Source organism: Pelodiscus sinensis, chromosome 4, assembly GCF_049634645.1.
Source record: "Pelodiscus sinensis isolate JC-2024 chromosome 4, ASM4963464v1, whole genome shotgun sequence".
In the NCBI taxonomy this organism is placed as follows: Eukaryota; Metazoa; Chordata; order Testudines; family Trionychidae; genus Pelodiscus; species Pelodiscus sinensis.
This window is the reverse complement of record NC_134714.1, coordinates 84,385,494-84,410,542: the sequence shown is the minus strand read 5'-3', so window position 1 is coordinate 84,410,542 and position 25,049 is coordinate 84,385,494. Positions and strand designations below refer to the sequence as shown.

Here is a 25,049-nt window from a genome sequence, read left to right as displayed (position 1 = left end):
AAGAGGGCAGTGCTGGAGGCCCCTTTTACCCTACACAATTAGGATGGTACTAAAAAAGATGAAACCAAAAAGAAAAAAAGATGAAACTAATCTGCCGAGCAAGAAACTAGGCAGATGGACAGATAAGCCCTGGGCCTAGAGACATGGGGGAGGAGGCTGCTGAGAACAGGAAGGCAGGATTAACCTGGGATTTGTGAAATCAAAATGACTAATGAACCCAATAAAGGTCTAGTGCTTCATATAGCGCATTAAAGAATAGCAATGTGGCCATCACCAGCGTGAGCTTCCTCAGAGCAGGGCCAACATGGAGCAAGCTCAGAGCACAGAGAACAGGGTTGCTAGAGCCTAGGGGACAGTGGCTCAATACGACATTCTTTGCTATATCCCGCTGCATTCACGGAGCATTTTTCTGGTCCATGCATTAATATATCTTCTAACTAGTGTTTACCTACATGGGGGAGTGCAAATATTAGTATTGGGACAGCCAAAGAAATGGCTCTTTGGCTAGGGGTACAAAGAGCACTTACATAGGCTCCCTCCCCCACCTGAGAACAGGGGTTACAGGAAGAAGCAAGTCACACCTGGGGTGTTTGGGATAACCCCCTAGGATTCTCTTAGGAAACAGCTGAGGTGCCCTAGGTCAGGAATGTTGTATGATGGGTCAGAGATCAGCCTGGAAACAAGATGTATTAGAGAGAGAACAGCAAAACATTAGAGAGAGAAATGAAGTGGGGCTGGAGAAGGGAGGAGGATGTATGGAAAGGAGAATCCACACTATTGGGACAGCTAGGAAAACAGAGCCATGAACTACAGCCAGAGTCTCTTGCACAGAGGGAGGGGTTAATGACACTAGCACTTTCCAAGTCACAGCCAGGAGCAGGAGGGTCTTGCCCAGCTGATTAACAGCAGGTCAGAGGGAGGCAGAGGATATTGCAAGGACCTAGGCTTAGCCCTTGTGCTCTTCTACAGTCCCTACCTTGACAAACCAGTTTGATTTTTAGGCCTGAGCTACAGGACTGCAGTGGCCTCAGGACTCCTATCACTGAGGAAGGGTGGTCTGGCCTGACTAGATGGGAAAGCAGAGCCCCCAGGCTATCAGCTCACACCACAGCATTGGAGGAGGGCTAAAGTATCTCTATATTTCAGCTACACCACTCAGTTGTCTTGCTTATGGTCTCCTGCCTTACTAGAAGAAAGCAGGCAACTGGGGTCAACACAGGGAATAAAAGAGGCTGAAAACCAGGGGAAAGGACACTGCAGGACTCCTGCAACTGTACCTCAGTCCCCAGGAACCATAGCAGGGGAGAAATGCCCGGATCACAAAGGGTGATCTCTGTTTCATTAAGGTCACTTTGTAACTGTGTCAATATTTGCCAACGCAGAGAGCTGGGCCAGTCACCCAGAGTCAGGAGTGGGAACATCCTGAACCAATCATTCTAGTTTCAAAAACAACCTCCATTCACACAGTTTAGCAGCAGCACTGGGCCTAGCTGCACCCTATTTTCATAACAAAAAAACATAGTAGCATGAGCTTTCGTGGGTAAAACCCACTTCTTTTATCTATGAAAGCTCATCATACATTTTTGTTAGTCTCCAAGGTGCCACAGGATTACTCATTTTTAAAGTTACAGACTAACAGGGCTACCCCTCTGAGCCTATTTTCATAAGGACTATTGAATAAGGGTGCATCCAGCCGTGATAAGGTGCCAGCAAAGCATTTGAGATGGGCTCTCCTGTCATCTTATTCAACATTAATTCAAACTGGCTTGGATCCGGAATCATTGCCTGGCCTAAAAACTGGCTAAAAGCTCTTAAATTAAGGGGAATGATACATGACAAAGGAATGAAGTACAGGAAAGGATTTAAAGAGGAGAGCCACAAGAAGCAGTAGCAGCAGTCTGGTCTTCCTACTGCTTTAGTAACATTCCAAAATGGGAAGTAAAAATACTAACGACATTCTTGGTAGTAATCGGTTACATGGTCCAATGTGCTAGTTGGAGATGTAGGAGTAGGGAGGGAAGGGTGCTAGAGGGCTCCCAGATCTCCACCCCCATGGGGCTGCCAGCTCCCACGCTCCCTAGCAGAGTTTAACTGTTAATGGGAACCAATAAGCATCAGTTTATCAGTTAATTGGTTAACCTCTTACATCCCTAATTATTGGGTGAGTGTAAATAGGAAGAAACTGGACACCTATCAGAATAATCCTAAGGGACTGTAAATGGGCAGGCCTGTTCTGTAGAGCCACTTGCAGACCAAGCTTGGCTCTACAGCTCCTTGCCTCAGGGTCCGTTCACTGTCCACAGCACTTATGTCCAGTAACAAACCCTCTTCTTAGGGTCTGCTTTAACATAAAACCTACTCACAGTAAGGACTCTCCTATCCTTGTCTCCCACTGGGCACAGCCCTACATCTCTCAAGCCCACCTGTCACCAAGCTCTCTACCAGGCTCTATTCAGTCTTCTCCCTTGAAGTCAGGGTGTGGTACTGGCCCCTTTCTTGGGCCTGTATTTACTGGATTCTCAGGTGGCTCCTCCAGGAGCTTCCAAGCAGCTTCCTTCCTGAGCCTTCTCAGCAGCTCAGTTTGCTTATGTGCACAGTAATGGTCCCTGAATCCTCCTGAGAGATCTTGATGAAACTCTCATGGAGGTATCATGCAATGCTCTCCTGGAGTTTCTTACTTCTTCCTCTGCAGTAGGACATTCTCCACACTACTCACGGAGAACTTCGGCAGATACCATGCAGTGCACAGGCTAACAACATAGGGTCTAGGCAGCTTTGGAACACCAGCAGCAGTGCACTGTGCCTTTGTAACATTCAGGAGTGAGATATCAACTAAAAGCACCATTGCCTGCAGAAAATGGTGCCACCTTTTAGGGTCATTGCCCTACACTCCAGTGCCATGTAGTGGAGTAATTCCCTCCCCATTTCCTTCACCTCTGGCAGCCCACACTTTCCAGGGCTGGTGCTGTGAGTGGTGCCACACCTGAGCTCTCCCAAGCAGAAGTGTCAATGAGCACGTCTTGGTTAAAGGTTACAGGGAGCAAAAGAAGGGCATTCTGAATCAAGTTTTGCTTTCTGTTATGATTAGACTGACAATGGTACCTCTGTGTGCTGCTTATCTGCAGCTGCTGCCTTGAAGAGGTCCTTCTCCACACAGGATGCCTGGGCCAGATAAGGATGAGAAAGAAGAGTCAGTATAACATGTTCAATGAGATTCTGCAACCCAGTGCTGCATCAGACCATCTGGGCATGGAGGGTGAAAACTATAGGCAGCCTAGAGAAGGAAAGAGCAGACAGGAGAAAGGTTCAGGAGTCTGAACAGGAAAAGGAGAGAGAAATGCACCATGACATAACAGGACTTCCATGGCAGCAAATACAGATGCTGCAGACCCTTGTGGACCTACAGGTTCAGCTGTTATGCGCTTGTCTCCTTTTTCCATCCATGGAGAACTCCACCACAGCACCTCCCTTCACACACACTCCAACATTCCACGTAATGGCAGAGGAAACATATTTACCCCTGCCACTCAACCACAAGGTAAGGATTTTTGTAAATGGTGAGCCAGTTAAATGATAGTACTTGACTGGTTAACTATTGTAACCAGGGTCCCACTGCAGCCATGAGGTCCTACCACCCACCCCATCAGCCCTGCTGCCACTGGAGTTAACTGGCAAGAGCTGTTTAACCTGTCAGCATTCCTACATAAGGACATTAAGGACAACAGCAGTTTCACATACACCAACCTGTGAAAGCCCTATGTAACTAAAATGGATAGGAAAGTTCTTAAGTTCTTTCTCTGTAAGTTCCTTTCCATTAATTTAGTAAATTTTAATGTATTTTCTTTGTATTAAGTTAGAGATTTGTTTGTGCACTGGTTTTGTTAGAGTAAAATTCTATTATTTGGAAAATAATTCATCACTATTAGTTCACAACACTGCTGCAGTGCCTAGCACTTGTGAAAATATCACTCATCACTGTACTACAGTATGACAGCTCATTGGATCAGTGACAAAGTATAATATTAATAAATACCAGAAACTGCTAATTTAAAAGGTACAGAGATAGTATTGGTGTATACCAAGTACCAGATAATTCCTAACAGGCCCCAAAATATCAGGGGCAGGTAGAGAAAAAATATACCACAGCGCATTACTGTGGCTAACTTTTAAAGTGCTCTGTGCAAGCCTCCCTGAGCTATATAGCTCCATGCTAAGCTCTTCTAACATCCCTAGTATCTAGCTGTTCAAACTGTTGACAGCTGCTCCATAGCCTCCTGGTAACATCCTCCCTTTGCTTCACAGATTTTATGTAAGACACAGCAGATAACTACAGCTATTAAGATTCCTCCTCCCCTCCCCCCGAGATACAATTTTGGAAGTAAACAATACCAGCACCCCTTCAATCTACCAAAAGCACATTCAACCATCATTCTGCACCTGCTTGGGCACGCTGTTCCTAGGTGCTGTTGAGGTAGCTGGTGTATAGCTTTAAGACGCAATGGAGCAGAGAAGTCCCCGGCAAGGCTGATAGTAGCATTTCAACATTGCCAATGGTAATTCACCCATTGTAGCTTTCTGAAGAGTCCTGTATTCTTCAACATGCACCTTGCTTGAGCAACCAACATCGATGTCAGTGATCCACTGAAGCACATAAAAGTAGTCCTTTCTTATTGATCTACTCTGTGGCAAAGTGGCCAGATGCCAAAATAGGGATATGAATGCCATCCACTGCTGTTTGGGAACCCCATTGCTGCAAATTCATCCTCTAGGTCTTGCACATAGCCTGGAGTCACAATCTTGGATAACAGAGGATGACTAAGGCCCCCGCATTGGATTTTTAAACTAAAAAATTATTTCACACTGACTGGCACTGCACATTTCCACAACGTAATTGCTTTACTTTTCCACTATCAGCAAAATTCTCATTTTGGGGTCCCTATGCTGAAGGGCTGATGTAAGCTTGGCACACAGATCCAGGAATGTGGCTTTGAGCATCCAAAAGTTCTGCAGCCACTGCTCATCATCTCAAGCCTGCATTATGAGCCAATCTCAAAACCAGAAGCAGTGCGCCATCACAAGCAGCTGCTCTGCAAACATCACCAGAAATTTTGAGTTAGTTCTATACCCCTCTGTAATCTGTTCTCCGAGAAGCTGTCACATTCCCCATGGATTGGTTCTTCTTACAGCTCTACATATACCAGAGGATTGCGTGTCCTGTCCTTGCAATGTTTATGACAGTAGTGCAGAGCTGTGCAGGTGCCATGCTTCTGTCAGAGATAGTGGACTGAGAAAATGCATAGATATGTGGGATTTTTAATGAAGGCATGAAAATGATAGGGTATAGATGACATTATGGGATAAAGACAGGTGGACACTTGGAAACTAAACCTTACACAACTCACTTCATCTCCATCATGCCTTGTCAAAACACCCTGTGCTCTAGGGTTGCAGGGTGCACACTGGGATACCTACTCATGGTGCATTACACCCGACACTGACCCAATTACTCCTGGCAAGTACATGCAGCACAGGTGCAAGCATGTAAGCAATATTCTAACTATGGTGGCTTTGTGGCCATGAATTTGAGATGTAGTCTATCTACATTACAAAACTTTGGCCAAGTAACACTGAGCAACAGGCATGAAAGGAATCACGCACCAGTCAAAGAGGACGATGTCCCTAATGGGGTAGAATTAAGGAAAGAGAGGAATTCAAAGAGAGAAACATTGTCCAAATACAAGAAAAAGGATCCTAAGAGTAAAGAGTCTAATGCTGTAGAATTCTCTCTCCAGGAAATGGCTAAGACCCCCATCACTGGGGACACTTAGAATTAGACAAGACTATTCTGCCCCTGCTCTGGCTCTGGAATGAGGCTGGATGGAGCCTAGTACAACTCTTTCATATTTAAGATTCTATACCCGCTAGTGCTCAAAGCAGCTAGTGCAGGGGGGATGGATGGCTGAGGTCAGCAGCCAGGGGAATAAACAGAGATCCAGTGCCATCCAATAAGCTTTTACAGAAAAAGCTCTGCCCATCACATCTAATAACATCAACTAATGGTTACTGGCTTCCAGAAGCTCTTTGCTGTGAGGTGTACCGAGGGCAAAGGAATGCAGGCCTTAACTCAGTAACAGCCAAGTTCAATACACAACTCTGTCTTCCAGAGGCACAAGTGAAGCATCTCCCTGGATTTGAGGCTGGGGCTACATGACAACTAGAAAAAGCAAGTACAACCCCCTTGTTCACAGGTGCCAGGAGTTTCAAAACTAGATTCATGGGCATGGCTTTGGCTCAGCTGAAATGAAGCCATATCAACCAAAGGAAAAGCCCATTTGTAGCTGTCTCACTGGTGGGAATCTTGGAGTAAGGCCATACGAGACCCCCAAGAGCTTGGTTCTCCCACGAGTGACTGGGAGAGAGACCCAAAGCCTTTGCACAGGAGAGAGAAAAGGAGCCCATCAGAGACAGGAGCCTTTTAATGAACAGAGGAACTACACAGTGCATTCAAATTACCCTCACTGAGACAGATAGACTCAGCCCATGGAAACTGAAGAGTGTTCAGTCACATTTGCAATGCAGAGCTGATCCATTCACTACTGGAGGCAAAGGAAGTGCTGAAGCAGAGCCAGCTGACAAGAGGTAAAGAAGGAAAGCCCAGGGAGCAGCTATCGGCATGCTCTTGAATGATAAGGCTATAAAAACACTAGACAACACACAGACCCTATGGAGAAGTGTCCTGCCGTGGCCTGTAGCGAGGAATGGAATGGAGCTTTGTTTGCTCTAACTGTAATCTTCAAAACTAGAGAAATCTATAAACCCTGCAGTACCCGGCTCAGCATCTGTTCAGTAGTGCCTGGTTCTACGATCACCATCAGTGGACGGAAGGGGAAGAAATAACTGAAATACAGTAGTGCAACTGTGGAACAAAGCCAAAACAAGGAGAGGAGGGAGGTTAAAAACTGATTCAGTAGCTGCTTGTTTGCCCTCACTCTTGCCACATAGCACTGCGGAGCAATGAAGCTCATCTAATCCTTAAGAAGACTGGGGACAGGACACCAGTAGCACCATCTTTTGCAATAGTTACAAGTGGGATTTTCTTTGTAATAAGAGTCTCACACCATCAGCCAGAGCTTTCCTTTCAGCAGGCCTAGCACACATTACACACACATTTCCAGCAGAGAGGTGCACTTGGTGAGCAATATTTAGGGCTCGTGTACATTTAAAAACACTGCAGTGGTGCAGCTGTAGTTCTTCAGTGAAGTCACCACTGTGCTGATGGGAGGGGTCCTCCTATTGATAAAGATAATCCACCTCCTGAGAGATAGTAAGTAGGTCATTAGGAAAATTCTCCCATCAGCCTAGGGCTGACTACACTCCTGAGCCACACTATTACACCAACCTAATTTCCTAGTGTAGACTAGGCCTTATGTCACACCTTCCTGACCTCTCTAGGAAAAAGGTGAGAAACACTGCTGGCCCTCGTCCTGCTACATGGGGCCCTGGTCTCCAAAGGAACAGAAAGACACAAACACACAAAAGTTAAAAAATAGATTTTATATCCTGTGTACATATAGAGAAGTCAAACAGGTCAGGCAGGGGTTGGGAAGATGCTGAGTGTCAGGTCCCTGTCTCCACCTCCACCACCTCCGCTACAGCACCAAATCCCACACCCTCCTGTATGATGACCACGTCACTGGAGGAGCCCTCATCCTGCATGATAATGCATTTGTGTTCGTGCTCAGAGACAGTGATCTCAATGATGTCATTGTTCACTTCCAGGTGCCCAGCAGGGGCCGCACTGCCTAATACCCTGCTCACCCCTGGCTCAGGGGGGCTGCCTGAAGGCTGATAAGTGGCAATGTAATGCCCATTAGTAGTCATCAGAAGTTCTGCCTCATTTATTGGTGCCTGCATCGCTACTGACTGCACCATAAGCACTGTAGGCTCCTCGGTACCCCCTTCCTGGGGGATCTTCCTCTTGAGCCTCTTTCTTGCAGCCTTTGGAGTGTCCATGCCTAGCAAGACCGCAGCCTCCACAAACGTAATGGAGTCTCTCTCCCCCTTATGTGTGATTTTGTGACGCTTGAGGCTCTGCAGGAGGGTGTAGCCCATGCCACAGACATCACACTTGTAGGGCATGTCCTCCAAATGGGATTTCTGGTGCCGGCGCAGCTTCGTGGCCAGCGTGTAGGCCTTGCCGCACTGCTCACACTTGAAAGGGCGCTCGCCGGTATGGAGGCGCTCATGGGCCCGCAGCGTGTGCGGGTCCTTTAGGGCCTTACCACATACCGTACACAGGTGGGCCTCCCCAGTGTGAGAGATGAGATGCCGCCGCAGCTCTGGCAGCTGGGGGAAGGCGTCCCCACAGAAGCGACACTTGTAGGGCTTCTCACCAGTATGGAGCCGCAGATGGCCCCGCAGGTTGCCCTGCTGCCGGAAGTCCTTGCCGCAGTAGGGGCAAATGTAGGGCTTCTCCCCCGTGTGGAGGCGCATGTGGTTACGCAGGGATCCAGGATTTGCCAGGTAGCGCTCACAGATGGCACACTTGCATACCTTAGGGTTGGCTAGGTTAAGTTCCTTCACGAGGTGGATCTTCCTGTGGATGCGGAGGGAAGGCCGGCGGGCGAATGTCTTGCCGCATTCCTCACAAGCAAAAGGCCGCTCGCCTGTGTGCAGCACCTCGTGCTCCCTCAGGTCCCGCTTGGTGCCATAGGCCTTGTCGCACTGCTTGCACTGGAAGGGGCGCACACCCCGATGGAAGAGCACATGGGCCTTGAAACTCTCCTCAGAGCTGTAGCTCTTGCCACATTCAGTGCACAGGAAAGGCTTGTAGCCAGTGTGGGTGAACCGGTGTTTTTTGAGATGGCAGAGCTGAAGGAAGGCCTTGCCGCATTCTCCACAGCGATATCTTCGCTCACCAGCCTCATCCCTGCATGGCAGGGACTTTTGCTGAGATGCACCCAGGCTCCCAGAGGGTCCCTCCTCCAGTTCAATACTGACTTCCACCTCTGGGTAATCGTCCTGTTCATCAGAACCATCAACCAGGACATTCTTCTTGTACTCCAGGGGCTCCAATTTGGAATGGCCTTTAGAAACATGCCCTACTTTCTTGTGTGTCTCTGCACCACCTCCCTCAAAAGTGCTTGGCCTCTTGGCCTCCTGCCCAGACACCCTGGCATTGTGCTCCTGCAGACACTTCTGGAACTGGCTTGCCATTGCATGCACTTTGCGTGGCTTCCCAGCCAAGCGAGCGCTGAGTCGAACCCCATTTGAGGCAGACAATGGCAGATGGAGCTTCCCATGACCTGCCTCTTTTGGTTTCTCATCTGCTCTCTCAGCCTTGGGTTGGGGGTCCATCCCTTTGATGGACTCCTCTTTGCATCTGCTGTTAGCCTTAGCTGCTGAGGTACTCTCACAATGCTGTTTCTCTTTCCTCTGAACCTTGGCTTCCCCAGACTCATGTCTAGGAGTCATGCTTTCCTCCTCCTCCTCCTTCCTGCTGTTCCCATGGGCTGCAGGATAACATTTGGCTGGCTGCTTCCTGGCTTCAGCTCTGGTTTCATTCTCCATCACCTTGGAGTAATCCGGATCCCCTGCACAGACACACAACAGGGGAAAAATCAACACTGGCTATTGGAAGACAGCAGGCTTGTGTTGTCTGGAACAGAGAAAATGGGGGAAGTTAGACAGAAATTTCACCTCACCCAGGAACATCAAGCATCTGGCCTAGATATCTCTCTCCAAACAAGGGAGGAATTTCGACCCCAACATTCAGGCAGGACTTTGGTGAGCTAGGTCATGGGTGGTAAGGCTAGGACACTGCAACGTTCTCCATTCTGCATTGCTACTTCCTGAAGGGATGTTGGGTCAGGGTGTTAGTCACAGGGCCCAGGGAGCCTGCAGGGCCAGAGTATTGGCCATTGAGCCCCAGCTACTAGTGTGCCTTCCGGACTCCTCAAACATGGATAGTTCTAGATCAACATCAGTGCCAGGGGGTTATTCAGAGCAGGAGAATGCTTCCACACAGGTGTGATTAGAGCCATGAGGAATCACTTCTGAATGGTATGTAGTTATAGCTACTTTGGAGACAGCAGCCCACCCCCCACCTGGGTATTTTACCAGCAGCAAAACAGGCAATTCCCTATTACACTTCCAGAATGCTCACAATAAATATACCACACCCCAAGTAGATTCTTCCTCTTTCCTGGCACACAAAGCAGCTAGATGGTGTCCTCCTCACCATACTACACCCTCCTCTTCTGAGAGAGTGGGGAAAGCAGGACAGTATTACTTCCCCATTCCCAAGGGGAGGGGCCCAAGTCCCTACAACAATGGAGAGGGGGGAATCTCTTACTGAATTTATAGGGCACTCCAAATTCACTATCCCAAGGGTTAGCAATCCCTGGAGCCTGCCTTATTCTGGAACTGCACCAGTGCTCCAACCTCAGAGAACACTCCAGTTATGGGGCTCCAGAATCATGTAGTGATCTTTGCTTAACAGCACTGTAGTCACGGCTTTTTCATAAGAGAACGAGGTCTGCATGTCCTGTGAAAGGAATGTACCTGCAAAGGGTTCTGATGCATTTCCACATGGGGAGGCTCCTTCCCTTTGCACCACAGTCTCTGCTCCTGCTGTTGCTATCTCCGTCACAACTGCAACTGCCAGTTGTCCCTTTGGCTTCTTCTCAACAGGAACAGCTATACCCTCCAATGTGCTCAGCAGCATTTTTCCCTCCACCTGGACAAGATCAGCTTGAGCCTCGGTAGGCCAGTACAGCAACTCAGTGCCTGCTGCAATATGACGCCGCACTTGGACTTGGAGTCTTCCACTGATCCATACCAAAGCCACATTTGTCTCCTCCTCCCTCTGGCCTTGCTTCACCAAGCTGTAAGACACCAAGCACAAGGTCAGCACCCACTTGGGGCATGAGGAGATCCTACTACCTTCAATAGGAGTGCTAGGCTCTGAAGGCGTCAGGCTCCTCACGGCATTTCAAAGCAGCAGCGCTCCATGGAGCCCAGGATCAGCTGGGGACTCTCCAACTGATCCTGGGCTCCATGTAGTGCTGTCACTTTGAAATGCTGTGGGGAGCCCAGCATCAGGCTCCACATGGAGTTTCAAAGCAGCAGTGTTGCATGGAGCCCAGGGTCAGTGGGGGAGTCCCCTGCTGATCCTGGGCCCATGTGGACCTGCTGCTTTGAAATGCTGCATGCAGTCTGGGGACACCCCAGCTGGCCCTGGACTGCACACATTGTTTCAAAGTGGCAGCACCATGTGGAGCCTGGGGTCTGGTCCTGGGCTCCACATGGCGCTGCTGCTTTGAAGCATTCCCTCCTCCCTCCCCCACTTGCTGCCTCTTTCTGATAGAGACAACAAGGGGGCAGGGATGCCCAGTGAACTAGTGTGTTGACTATCCAATAAGCATTAGCCACTTACATCCCTATTCACATTTACATGGTGTCTTTCATCCTGAAGAAGCTTGAATACTAATTGTACAGCCAGGAGCATTTCCCACCCCTGAAATGCTACCAGCTGTGGGATGGAACACAGACGATAGCACCTTCCAGCCACACAAGATTCAAGTAGAGCACAAAAACAACTGAAAAATGCCCCAGGATGAGTTACCAACACCATATTCTGAAGCACCTGGGCTATTTCTTGGTAGTCTGCCATTCATGTATTGATCAAGCCTGATTGCCCATCCCGCAAAAATGTTATAATGGCTATAGATCCTCTCTTTACTCTTATCAGGAAGTCCCAAAGGTGAAATCTTATGCTCTTTCATATACAGTTACTAACCTCCTCCAACTAGAGCTCATCTCACAAATGGATTCATCACTGCAGCATCCAGACTGAATTTCCTGAAATGCAAAATGAATTCAGAATAGTCTTACAAACCCAGTGGCTGCCCATTAACTGGAAGCTGGCTGATGTTCCTCGTACTTCCTGCGCCCATTCTCTACACAGCAACTCAGGCACTCAGAAATAATAGTGACTGGCAGACAATAAGGACGAGGCCTGACACCTAGTGATGGGTGCTTGCATACTTTCCCTTCTACGTTGGAAATACTGAGGCAAAGGCTGCACATGGGAGCCAGGCACCAGCCAGTAAAGAACAAAGGGCTCTAGCAGATGGGGATCATAGCTGGACACCTGGCTCCCTTAGCATGGCAGTGCCAGACTGAATGCCTGGGCTGGGATCTTCATCTCTCCCCCTGCCCCACTTCTTTCATGACGCGCTTCTGTGGGGGACGCAGTAGCCTCTCCAGGAATTGAAATGGGGGGGGGTTCGAATTTACAAGGGGGGTGTCAGGGCCGATGAGGGGCAACACCGTGAGGGTGCAGGGGGTCTGTATGGAACCATAGTTCACAAAACTGGGGGGTGTTGTGGAAATTCGGGGGTATACACCCCTATGGGGGGGTGGACGGGAAGCCCTGCCCACCCCCACCACTGGCTTGTCAGCCAGCTGGAGCTGCTGCGGGGTTTGCCTGTCAGCCCGGCCGTACCGTACCTCCGAGGGCGCCGTCTCGGCCGCACAGTCCAGCTGCTCCGCCCGGGGCCCGAGGAGCGCTCCCGGGGACAGGGCTCTCCCCACGCACCAGACGCCCGTGCCCGGTTCCTGAGCGCGGGAGGGCCCCAGGGCCAGCCCCGGAGGGAGGCTCCGCAGGGCTGCGCAGGGCGCGCCAGGCTGCACGGGCGGGCGCTGCTCGCGGCCTGCGAGGAGACAAGGGGGCGGCGGCGTCACACGGGCCGGCAGGCGGGGCGGGTCCCGCCGGGAGCTCGCACTCGGGCCCCGCCGCCCCGGCCACTCACCCAGGCGGCCCCGCTCCATGCCGGGCTCCGGCTCCCGCCGCCTCACCGGAGAGGCGCGCGCCGGCCCCGTTCTGCTCACGAGCGGGAGGCACCGAGAACAGGGGCCCCGGGCCGAGCCCCGCCCGCACCGTTCCCCGCTCCCGGCTGCCCCGTCCGGGACGGAACCAGCCACGGAGCCGGCGACCGCGCCCGGACGCCTTTCGCGAGGGACCCAGAAGCGGTTGGAGACCGGAAGTGGAGAATGGGGGCGGGCCTGCGTTTCCATGGAGAGGGGCATCCTTTTCCGGTTCGGAGGCGGATGTTTGTGAGCAGGTTTGACAGGCGGGAGCCTCCGGGAGCGGCTGGCTGGTGAGGGGGCGGGGGCGGCGGTCCCCGTGTCGGTGTCGCGGGAGGAGCCGGGGCAGGGTCGGTGTCGCGGGGTCCGGGTGCGGAGCGAGCCATTGGCCGCCCGGGTGCTCCCCCGGCTGGGCCCCTCCCCGCGGGGTCGGGGGATCGCGGCCCTGGGCCCGCGCGGGGAGCCGAGCCCGGAAAGCAGCCGGCGCGGGGGGCGGGGGGGGGGGGGGGGTGACTTAGGGGCCCCGGTTGGTTTTAGCCCTTTGGGCTGCGGGAGAACTGGGCCGCGCGGGGCTTGGCGGGACCCTTCCGGGCGCGAGCGAGACCTTCGACCTTTTCGGTTTCTTTTAAAAATAAGGAAGTTACCGGGGGAAAAGTTGCTGCCCATAGAGACTCCCCCCGGTTTGTCTTTCTAGTTTCAGAACGATGCTGCTTTATTTTTAAGGGCTGGAGATGAGGCAGGTTTGTCAGTGAGGGGTCAGCCCCAAGTGGAGCCAGCCTTGGGAGCCCTTGATGGGGTGTTCTCAAAATGTTCACTGGGTACCTCTTTGTGGATGGAGGAGACCAGAAATTGCGTTTTCTGAGTAGTTCAAGGGACAACAGACATGGTGCTTTTCTGGCTTCCTGTAGCCACCCTGGAACACCCCTCCCACTTGAGAAAAGCTGCAAATGGGTAAGGAAGAGAAGAGTTAGAAGCTAGGTCTATGGGTTTGTATTGGGAAAGTGTGGAATGGGAGCAGAAGTGTTTCTGATAAGGCAACTGGCATTTACCCTGCTCAGAGCCCCAAGGCCAGAGGTGACAGATTTGCAAAAATTTTGGTGATGTCCACCCAAAGTCCAACCCTTCCCCCCCTCCCCCGACACACACACCTGCCTAAGGTTCCTGGAGGGAGTTTGGGTGGGGGAAGGGTGGAAGCTCCAGGATGGAATTTGGGTACAGAGTGCAGGCTTTGGACTGGGGTGGGAGTGGGTATAAGAAGGGTGCAGGGTCTGGGAGGAAGTTTGGGTGCCAGAGGGTACAAGGGTTCTGGATCTGGGTGGGAATGTGGGTGTGGGAGGGGTTGGGGTGTAGGCTGTGGGTTGAGGCAGGTGGTGGGGATGCAGGCTGTGGGAGAGAGTTTGGGGACTGGAGGAGGTCTCAGGGAGTAGGATGCAGAAGGGAGTTTGGGTGGAAGGGGGTGAGATGTGAGAGGGAGTGCAGCGCTTACCTGGGAGTGGCAACGACACCTTAGTGAAGTGGAGTTGGGGGTCTCTGCATGCTGCTGCCCACAGGCATCGCCCCTAATGCTCTCATTAACCACAGAGGTGCTTGAGGTGGGGGCAGCGCGCAGACACATATGCTCCAGGCCATAGGGATGTGCTGGAAGCTGCATGGTACAAGCAGACAGAAGCTGCTCTAGCCCCACTGCACTCTGGTGGAGGGAGGGAGGTTCTCTGGGGAGGTGGTGGTGGGAAGGTTGGGGGGCACATATATAATTGGGGGTAGAGACCCAGCCCTGAACTTTGGTGAAGCCAGGCCCATGTCTAGGAATGTTCCTGGTGCCCAGGCACCACAGGTCTATAGAACTCACCCAAGCCCCAAGACTGACTAATGTCCAGGTTTACAGAGGAGGCTAAGGTACAAGGGGACTCAGTGGGGATAGGCCACAAGGAACTGGTTTGTGGCTGGCAAGAATGATATATTACCTTTTAGGACTATCACATGATTTCAGTTCCTCAGAAGTTCAGAAAAAATCCTTATACTGTGGGTGGACAACAGACAAGCAGCCTGTGCAACTTGTGCTGAAACTCAGCTCAGTGTTTCAGCATTTGAGATAGGATAAGGAATTCCATTGGATTTGGCTTTTACTACAGCACTGGAGGACCAACATGGTGCAGCAAGCAGCAGTATATCCATATCGAGTTAATGGGGTAATTAAAAACCTGGAAGAAGATTTGGCTCTTGGCATCTCTCTCACAGGGTGATTGATACCTCTGAAAATGCAGTCAGCTGAGACATTTGAGTTAATAGTTACTAGACTTCAGGGTGAGGGTTAGGTGGGATTTTTTTTGTCACTGGGGCATCATGGACTTTGGGACTCATTTTTGCAGCACCTGAGTTGATTGGTTTCAAGGTGTGTGTATTTTTCCAGGCTCTTTGAGAGGCTGGGCTAGTGCTGTGGTGAGTTACAAATCCTGGTGTGTTGAATGGGCTGTGAGGGTGGTGTTGACACTGAATAAGCTATACAAGAAAATCTATGTATATTTGCATAAAAATTAGTAACATTGAGCCCACAGTAAAAGTTTAGGAACTTTTTCTAATTTGTAAGGCAAAAAAACCCCCAAAAACCCAAAAACTGTGTGTGCAGCAAAGGGTTGCAGATACTAGCAAGGACAGAGAAATAACTCAAAAGGGCCCTAGAATTTTTATCCATATTGGGTCTGGCAGTTGCTGATTAATGTGATATTCAGGAATGGGGATTTCTGCTTTGATTGATGATGTGTTTCTTCTTCAATGTGTTTAAATATATGTCCAGGGCAAATGGTGATGTAGTGAGCATTCTTTAGTGTGGAATATTACATCTAAATAAATAATAGAACTGGAAGAAAAATGACCCAACCCTAGACTCAGTTGGAAAGAGAGGCTTGGAGAGCAAGAATAATTGAGAACCTTATGCAGGAAGCACTAAATAAGACAAGTTCATGATACGATAGTACTGAAAAAGAGTCAGTGTCAGTTTGAGGCCACATATGAAGAAGCTTCATAGAAACAGAGAGGGAGGTCTTCCCGGGGGTACTGCACTCATCTCTGGTATCTTGATATTGGATCCTGAAAAGTGCCTCAGAAGTTCACAGGCGGGCAAGAGGGTTTAACTCACTAAGAGATGATGCAAGCTCAATCTGCTATCCCTTGCACCCCCACGGTACAGGTTTCTCTGTCGTTCCTCCTACCTGCACTCCTGAACCCATGAATATCCGGAGAGGGAAGCAGCCTGCCTGTGCAAGGGGCTGAGACGTGCAAATTCTGAAGTGAAAGCTGGGGACAGCTTTTCTTGGGTGGGAACATCAGCTGTCATTCAGGGTACTGTGACTCTCTTTTACTGCAGAAATATAAAGAGCCTAGAAATTGCTGTGCTCTATATTAGGTAGCGCCAGCATTGGAGACCCCATCAGTGAGAAGAACCTGCTAATGTGGAATTCACTAGATGCTGGCCTTCAAACCAATAACTTGGCTCTGTGGGTCAGTGCTACAAGCTGTTCCTCACGCCTGATTGTGGCTCTCCCTGTGGTAAAGACCAAGGGAACCCAGCTCCATGCTGCCCCTGGAACTAGTACCACCACTGCATGGCAGAATTTGAACTTATTCCTTAACCATTTTAGGGTGCTGCTTTGCAAGATGCTGCTGGTGAGTAGCAGTGAGAGCCAGATGTGTAGAACTCCTATGAAATGCTTTCCACTGATTGAAGTAGTAGTATCAGTTAGGACTGAACCAGAATGGCTGTGAGTTGAGACACTATCTTGCAAGGTTCTAGGTCAGGGGTGAGCAGTAATTTTTGCAGAGGGGCCACTTAATTAATTTTGGTACATGGTCATGGGCCAGCTCCATCCCCAGAAAGGGTGGTAGAAGGGGTGGGGCTAGACACTAGTCCCCCCCCCCCCCCCCCCCCGAGTTGTCAGGGGCTGGAAGCATTGAAGTAAAAACATAGCAAAGGGCTCGTGGATCTTGGCCCAGCTGCTACTGCGTTGCCTGGGAGTTAGCTACCCAGGGTTGCTGCGGTTATTTAAAGGGCTCACAGCTCCAACCCCCACCAGGATAGTGCCGCAACTAGGAGCCCTTTAAATAGCTGCAGCAACCCTGGGTGGCTCCCAGGCACTACAGTAGCAGCGGGGCTGGGAGCTTCAAACCCTTTAAATAGCAGCAATTTAAAAGGCTCCTGGCTTCAGCCCCTGCTGGGGTAGCTCCTCAGGATTCTGCTGCCTAATCTGGAAATTCGGTGGTACAGGCAGCAGGATAAAAATAGAAAGCAGCCAAATGCAGTCTATGGGTGAGATCAAAACATTAGGTGGGCTGAATCCAGCCCCTGGGCCTCATCTTGCCCGGCCCTGGTCTGCAATCTAAGATGGGACCAGCTGAGGACAGTTTGCATGCAACCTCCCAGAGTTATCAGACTTCACATCTGAGTGTCTGCTGGATTATCAGAGAAATTATACTAGGACTGGAGATACTTTAATCAGACTGAATCACTGCAAATGTTGGCTGCAGTTGCCATAGAAACTGAATCTTGTTGCTAGCTGTGAGGAATGGTTGTCACTTGGCTACTGCTGCTGCATAGTTCCAGCATTGGCTCATGGTCCAGAGAAGCAGTGTCCTGCTCCATGTCCCTACTGAGATTCAAGGGAAGGTTTGGCAGCTTGTCCAGCTCTCAGGAGGGGTGCAGGAAGCAGTTTTGCTTGGCTCTCTAGTTGACTACAGATCTATCAGGCCCTGCATAGTTTCTGATTTGCCTTGAAGATCCTCTGCCCATATATGTCTGTGTTGCTCTGGTTATGGGAATCTGACTTGACTTGTAACAGCTCCCAGACATTGGGGAGCCAAGGATGAATTAAAGATTAATTCTGAGTTGCTGAGAAAGAGATAAGGAATAATCAGAGCCCCCATCATCCTCTAGCAGAGGGAGGGACTAACTCAAGGTTCTAACTAATGCCCTGGCAAAATCCCCACCCCAAACTTGGCAATGGATTTAGCCCCAAGCATGTGAGTAAGACTGTCATTAGATTCTCACCCTGTTCACACTCCACAATGTCTTTGATGTTCCTGGTAACTATTCTTAGGCTTCTTGCACCCTTGGAATTCACAAGCAGCTGTAGGAACTGGGAATTCAAAACACCAAGCTACTCCACCTCCCTGCACTCCAGGAAAAAGTTACATTGGATTTATAACCATATTATCCTTTGTTAGTTTTCAGGCGAGGTCATGTGTTCTGCTGCTGCTTAGTTCCCAGCTGCTGCAGTCCTCTTCTGGGCACTCAAACATAAACAAGACCCTGTCCCATCCCAGAACCCTTCCTTCTAGAGCAGTGATCCCCAACCTTTTGTGGCTGCCGCGCCCAGAGGTGGGGGCCACCCATGCGCCCTGAGCCCAGGGCTGGCACCGCGCATGTGCCGCGCGCCCAGGGCAGGGGCCACGCATGTGCCACACGATGGGGGCGGGGCCAGCCCAGATGTTTCGGCAGGCGCACATAAATGCCCAGGCAGGCACCATGGCACCCGCGGGCACCACGTTGGGGACCACTGTTCTAGAGCTTACACATGCCTCAGTTCCTCTCCAAGCCATCCCCAGAAAAGGTTTTGGGGAGAACTCAGGCATATGTAGGCTCTAGAGCAGGGGTGGGCAAAAGGGTCTCCATGGACCAGATCCGGCCCACCAAGCAGGTAGATCCGGTACCCATGCTCCTGGTGTGGGAGGAGACTTCCATCGCTCCCCTTCCCCTAGGCCAATTAGGGCCTGGGGGCAGGGGAGCGCGCAAAGCCTCCTCCCGGCCTGCCAGGAGCATGTGGCGCTATGAAACACTGCTCGTGGGGGGAGCGGCGTATTCACCTGCCCCCAGACCCTAATTGGCCTAGGGGCAGGGGAGCGATGGAAGTTTCCTCCCACACCAGAAGCATGGGTACCTTGGGGGAACTTGGGGTGGGGGCAAAGGCACTCCCTTACCCCCAGATCAGTCATTGTGGGTTGGGTACCTGGAAATAATTTGGCCCTGTCCCTTCTGCTTGATGCCCTGCCCCTTCCTGTGCGTCCCAGAAAACTTCAAAAAAATTTGAAGTGCCCCCCAGCAAAAAATGATTGCCCACCCCTGCTTTAGAATTTGTCTATCCCTGTGAATGGCAGGTGTCTCATTGGCTGCAACATTAGAAACCTGCTGCAGCCAGCCCCACCTGTGCCTTATGCAGTGGTGTCATCATCGACCTTGTTTGATTATATCTGCCTTGGGGTGTGCAGCCTTTTAGCCTCCAAGTTCCCATCTTCATGGTGCTGTTAACATTAGTTCCTGAGAGCAGGGTCTGTTACCTCGGTTTCGTCGATCAGCCTCATGCATTTAACCAGAGCATCACCATTAAACTCAATATTGGCTGTTTCTTAGATTACTCCCTAAAAAATGGGAGCCTCCTGAAGACATTCTACTCCAGGTGAGATTGAGGGACAAACTTTCAGCAGCAGCAATTGATTCTTGTGCTCTGGAATCTCCAAACTCCCTAGGCTCCTCAGTATCATAGCACAGCCTGTGCAGTACTGCCCATATCTGGTGTTTGTGTTATGGAAATAACATGGGGCGTATCCTAGCCACTTGCCCTATGTGTTGAAATGGGAGAGGAGGGTTTTGCTGTGTGATGCTAAATGGAGAATGGTTGTGGTGATAGGAGGTTGGCATTCACACTGCATTTTAGTCCAGTCAGTGAAATTTTGCTAGGGACTCTTTAAGCTACATCCAATAGGATTTTATTTCTAATGCACTGGAGCACTCATGTGTGCCAGTACAATAGCTGTTAAGAGCTCTGTCACCATCCAGGATGGGAGCTGGGGGAAACAAAATCTGGGAAAGCTTCCAGAGCAGGGCCCTGCTGTGCAAGCAACTGGGCCCAGTGCCAGCACCACTGGGGCGGGGAGGAGTGTGTTGTGCAGCAATAATGGCTGATACAGTCAGTGTGTCAGGCAGGAACTGGTATAGCCTGTCACCGTCCCTGGTATCTCAGTGTCTCTCCCAATTTGAGTACTCTGTGGGGAGAACAGTCAGGCTGCAGCTGGACTCAGGGCAGAAACTCAATGGAAGGGTTAGCTAGGGCTCTTTTCCCCTCCCAGTGGGAGGTAAAAGTGAAGGGTCTGCTGTTTAAGGTAGGGATGTTGAATAGCAAGTAATCGAATAGTCAAGTAATCACATGAATTCTGAGCGGTTAGTTGACTATTCGATAGTCCCCGGGGTTGTGGCTGGCAGCCAGTGCACTCCAGCCCCATTCCCAGGGATTCCCCTGCCACCCCATAATGCTGCTTCTGTATCAGAGGCAGCAGCGTGGGGTGCCAGGCAGGAGCTGGTCCTTAAGGGGAGCTAATTTTAAAACCAGCTCCCCTTGTGGACTGACTGTCTGCTGCCTTTCACTGCTGCCTCTGATACAGAGGCAGCAGCCCAGGGTGGCAGCAGCCGCTGTTTGTGGGGAGTCCAAGCTCCCTGCGGACAGAGGCTGCTGGGGGTAGAGGAGGCAATCGTGAAGCAACCTCTGACCGTGGGGAGCTCAGACTCCCTATGGACAGGGGTTGCTGTAATAGCTAACCTCTATCCACGGCAAGCCGGGGCACACCACAGGCAGAGGCAGCAAGGGATGAGGGGTAGGGGGAGAATGCAACTAGTCAACTAAATTGACCAGTAAGCTTAGGCTCATTGGTTAATTGTTTAGTCAGCTAGTTGTTGACACCCCTGGTTTAAGATGCCCATGGTTACAAGTAGATGGGGTCTCTGGGTGGGCTTTGGGGGAGAGGTTTCTGGATAGGGTACAGTAAGAGTGCGAGAAGAAGGGGAAGTCAGGAGAAGGGATAAGGAGTCAGAGGCTGAGTTCAGTGGGGCAGAGAAGGGGTGATCCTCTTGATTTACTCTGACAGCCTATGCTGGCTGTGTTTTAAAGAAGTCTTATTGAGGGTGCAGAAACAGATCATCCCAATGTGAGAGTATAGCAAATATGGCAGGTGACCAGCTTAGCTTGACAGAGAAATCTTTGGTGAGCTTAGATACATAAAGGAACCTTCCAAAAGTGGACACTTGGTGCTCTAGACAGCACCCTTCTGTCAGAATAAACTACTCAATTTGCACTACACAAATTGTGTAACTTATTCCGAGTCTAGGTTAAAAGAGCTTATCTTGAAATTTGGCGCTGTGTAGACAGCACTACATTTCAAAATAAGGCACTGTTCTGACAAATCCCTTAACCCTCATGGAATGAGGGTTACATGAATGCCAGAATAGTGTGCCCCCTGTTTTGGGAAATAGCAGGTGCTTTTAAAGAAGTGGCATTGCTATTTCAGAATACTTCTGGTATCGCAAAATAGTGACTCAGCCTAGCCATAGCCTTGGACAGAAAACTAGAGAGCAGTCTTATTGCTCGAATCAGGAACAAGAAAAAGGTCATGGAAAGTGTAAGGCCCTCACTAATGGGGGAGGCAGTCTAGTGAGAAATGATGTGGAAAGAGCAGAAATATTCAATGCTTATTTTGCCTCAGTCTTCACAGACTGTTGCCCTAGGACAGCACAGTATGGGGAGGATGTGAGCAGCCCTCAGTAATGAAAGAACAGGTTAAGGATTATATAGAAAAGCTGGACATGCACAAGTCCGTGGGGCTGGATCAAATGCATCTGAGAGTTGTTTGATGTGACTGCAGAGATAATGGCCATTATCTTTGAAAATTCATGGCAATCTGGGGAGGTCCCTGATGATTGGCATTATATTTGCCTTTTTCCAATCTTGAAAAAAGGGAAGAAGGAGAATCTGGGGAACTGCAGACTCTGACCACAGTCCCTGAAAAAATCATGGAGCAAGTCCTCAAGGAATCCATTTTTAAACACTTAGAGAAGAGGAAGGTGATCAGGAATAGTCAAAATGGATTAATCAAGGGCAAGTCATGCCTTCTGTGATGAGATAACAGGCTCTGTGAATATGGTGGAAGAGGTAGATGTGATATACAGGTTGAACCTCTCTAGCCCGACACTCTCTGTTCTGGCAACATGTGTGGTCCGGCATGATTTTCGTTAGCCAGATGTCCACTTATCATGGATGTGGCCAAGTTTCCTCAGTCCTGTAAAGTTTGTTTACAGCCACTGGTCCTACCTCTCAGTGTTCTGTGCTCTTATTTAGCTCTGTTTTACCCCGTAATGTCTTCTAAGAGCCCAGTAAGCAGTGGAACTGTTGGTAAGGCTGCTAGACTATATTGACTTCTGTGGTTTGGCAAATTGTCTTGTTTGGCACTAGTGAGATCCTGAGTGAGCCAGACTAGAGAAGTTCAACCTTTAGTTAAGCTTTTGGCATGGTCTCTCACAATATTATTGCCAGCAAGTTAAAGTAGTATGACTTGAGTGAATGGACTATAAGGTGGATAGAAATCTGCTAGATCGTCATCTCAGCATGTTATGATCAACGGCTTGATGTCTAGTTGGCAGCCAGTATCAAGTGGAGTGCCCCAAGGGGTCAGTCTTGGGGCCAGATGTTCAACATCTTCATTAATTATTTGTTTTATGGGATGAATTGTAATCTCAGCAAGTTCACAGATGACACTAAGCTGTGGGGAGAGGTAGATATGCTGGAGGATAGGGATAGGGTCCAGCATGATATGGACAAATTGGAGGATTGGGCCAAAAGAAATCTGATGACGTGCAACATCAGAAGGATGTGCAGAGTCCTGCACTTAGGATGGAAGAATCCCATGCACTGCTGCAGACTGGGGACTGAAAGTCAAAGCAGGAATTCTGCAGAAAAGGACCTGGGGATTATTGCAGACAAGAAGCTGGATAGGAGTCAACAGTGTGACTTTGTTGCCAAGATAGCTAATGGCATATTGGGCTGCATTAGTAGGAGCACTGCTAGCAGATCAAAGGAATTGATTATTTCTTTCAATTCAGCCAGAGCTGTAGTATTGTATCCAGTTTTGGGTCTCCCGCTGGGCAGAGGTTGTGGTCAAACTGCAGAGAGTTCAGAAGACGGCAACAAAATATTAGGAGACTGGAATACATGACATATGAGAAGAGGCTGAGGAAACTGCTTATTTAAACTGCAGAAGAGAAGAGTTAGGGTGTGGGGGGATTTGATAGCAGCTTTCAATTACCTGAAGGGGGTTCCAAAGAGGATGGAGCAAGATTATTCTCAGTGGTGGCAAATGACCAAACAAGGAGCAGTGGTCTCAAGTTACAGTGGGGAAGGTCTAGGTTGGATACTAGGAAAAGCTACTCCACTAGGAGGGTGGTGGAGCACTGGAGTGGGTTACCTAGTGAGGTGGTGAAATCTCTATTCTTAGAGGTTTTAAAGGCCAGGCTTGACAAAGCCCTGGCTGGGATGATTTAGTTTAGATTGGTCCTGCTTTGAGTGGGGTGGGGGGAGGAGGTGATTGGGCTAAATGACCTCCTGAAGCCTCTTCCAACCCTAATCTTCCATGATCCTGTGAGAGGAGCTGTGTGATCTCTGTGTGTCTGACTTAGGACTCTCTATAGTTTTCCTTCTAGACTCCTTGGGCAAGTAACTGAGTTTGGGGGACATCGCCATGGACCCACTTTCAGAGTTGCAGGATGACCTGACTCTGGAGGACACCAATCAGTCCCTAAACCAGCTCAAACTGGCCTCCTTAGATGAGAAGAACTGGCCAGCAGATGAAGTGCCTGTTTTTCCCAAGTCAGGTGAGCATCCCTGCTGGGGCCAGTGGATATTTGGATGCAGAGCTGGTTTTGAGCTATGGGGCTTGGGACATGCAGTTTCCTTCCATGGACAAAGCTAAGACTTGACAAAACTCACTTCTCCTGTGTCCAAATCTAGATGATTTTAAAACAGTTGTTCAGGAAGACCATGGTAATGCATTAACTTCTCTGCATGTCACGGACCCTTCTGCCCTCATCCCTTTGTTCCCAGGCCCCTCCCCATGTTGTTCAAAGTCTGTTTCTGTTTTTGTGCTAATTGCTGGTTTACTGGTTTTTTTGTTGTTGTTTTTTTGTGCAGAGGATACCAATCACTCCCCTGAAGCCATCACTCACCTCCGCTGGGATGATCCATACTATGATATTGCGCGGCACCAGATTGTGGAGGTAGCAGGTAACAACCAACTCTTCCCACTCCTTCCAGTGTTGCCTCAGCAGTAGGATCAAATGTGGCTTTGTAACTTGGAGTGGAAAGGGGCCTGCCCTGCACCATCCACTTGTAGCAGACAACAGGGACAGCTGACATCTTGGGAGATGGGAGCCTCAAATCTTTGGAATGTCTGTGGCAGTTCTTATTTTCCATTGTTCTCAGTCTGACTCAGATCCATTCCCAGGTCTCACTGTCTCCAAAGTTAAGGACGCTCACCCCTGCTGATGTGCGTTCAGTGGAGCCCCACCATATCCCAAGGCATGCTGCAGCACCTCCTAACTGATCACACCAGAATTGCCACCTCCCCCTGGTTCTTCAGGGAAGTCGTTAACATCTAAGTTGTCAGAGCAATTGGCATATTAACTGGTGTGGGACTATATAGTTTGCACAGTCAAAGCTTGTGGCTTTGTTCTTGTGCTGCACCCTTTCATCTAACTGGATTGTGTGGGCAGCCCAGGCTGCTACAGGGAACAGATGAGAAAGAGTGTCAACTTTGTTGATACTTAAGTGATAATTAGGCTGCAGCACAAATATTAACTCTTGGAGCACTGCAAACACCCTTTGCAAATCCCAGTTAATCAGTTAACTGGTGAAACTTTAGGTTTAACTGGTTAACTGATTAAGCAGGATCCTGCTCCTGGCACTCTTGTGCAGGAGGTCTGACAGCAAGGAACTAGCAGCTGTGCGTGCAAGGGCTGCCTCCGCTGCCAACCCCCCATGTGCAAGGCTCCCGGCTGCCACTGCTAGCCTTTCCATGCCAGGGGGCTGGCAGCAGGAGCCAACAGCTGCATGCAAGGGGGTGGGGGCGGTTTCTGCTTCCTGCTCCCAGTACCCCCTCTCCCTCCCAAGGGTGGCCAGCTTCTGCTCCCAGTTCCTCCGCGCAGTGAAACCTGATCCTGACCCCCACAGGAAAAAATATTATTATCCACTTCTCTGGTTTGTTTGGGACACGTGTACGGAGTCTGACTCTTTTCTTCTCTCCAGCGAGGCCACTCCAGCTTTTTGGAAATTCTCACTGTTGTTCTAAAACGATGGCTATGGCTTTTTTCC

At 50.0% G+C, this 25,049-nt stretch overlaps 2 protein-coding genes across 7 annotated transcripts in view; one reads left to right on the top strand and one right to left on the bottom strand.

Annotated features, from left to right (window-relative positions):
- Nucleotides 1-7,539: 7,539 nt before the first annotated feature.
- On the bottom strand, nucleotides 7,540-12,992 carry ZNF408 (zinc finger protein 408). Of its 3 annotated transcripts, XM_075927603.1 has the most exons (5): nucleotides 12,816-12,990; nucleotides 12,514-12,716; nucleotides 11,801-11,862; nucleotides 10,564-10,886; nucleotides 7,540-9,593 (listed from the first exon to the last, which is right to left on the bottom strand). In XM_075927603.1, exons 1-5 carry the CDS (start codon nucleotides 12,832-12,834, stop codon nucleotides 7,618-7,620), a joined length of 2,583 nt encoding a protein of 860 aa, XP_075783718.1. In that variant the 5' UTR covers nucleotides 12,835-12,990; the 3' UTR covers nucleotides 7,540-7,617. The 3 variants fall into 3 exon arrangements, with proteins under 3 accessions (XP_075783718.1, XP_075783717.1, XP_075783719.1); XM_075927602.1 differs by having other exon boundaries at nucleotides 12,514-12,992; XM_075927604.1 differs by lacking the exon at nucleotides 12,514-12,716 and having other exon boundaries at nucleotides 12,816-12,952.
- The window catches only part of ARHGAP1 (Rho GTPase activating protein 1), a 38,195-nt gene continuing 26,135 nt past the window's right edge, over nucleotides 12,990-25,049 (top strand). The window contains exons 1-4 of one of the 4 annotated variants that reach the window (XM_075927610.1): nucleotides 13,124-13,163; nucleotides 16,058-16,209; nucleotides 23,372-23,554; nucleotides 23,871-23,963. In XM_075927610.1, the coding sequence (XP_075783725.1) occupies nucleotides 23,422-23,554; nucleotides 23,871-23,963 (226 nt within the window). In that variant the 5' untranslated portion in view covers nucleotides 13,124-13,163; nucleotides 16,058-16,209; nucleotides 23,372-23,421. Of the gene's footprint in view, nucleotides 13,164-13,197; nucleotides 13,221-16,057; nucleotides 16,210-23,371; nucleotides 23,555-23,870; nucleotides 23,964-25,049 lie in introns of those variants that run through there. The other 3 variants (XM_075927612.1, XM_075927609.1, XM_075927611.1) reach the window with 3 other exon arrangements.

What these genes read in the sequence shown, in the direction of transcription:
- ZNF408 (XM_075927602.1), bottom strand. Translation starts at nt 12,834, where the DNA reads ATGGAGCGGGGCCGCCTGGGTGAGTGGCCGGGGCGGCGGGGCCCGAGT. An exon ending in CCGAGACGGCGCCCTCGGAG is followed by an intron (nt 11,863 to 12,513) that starts GTACGGTACGGC and finishes TTTGCATTTCAG; the next exon opens with GAAATTCAGTCTGGATGCTG. An exon ending in TGCATCAGAACCCTTTGCAG is followed by an intron (nt 9,594 to 10,563) that starts GTACATTCCTTT and finishes GTGTCTGTGCAG; the next exon opens with GGGATCCGGATTACTCCAAG.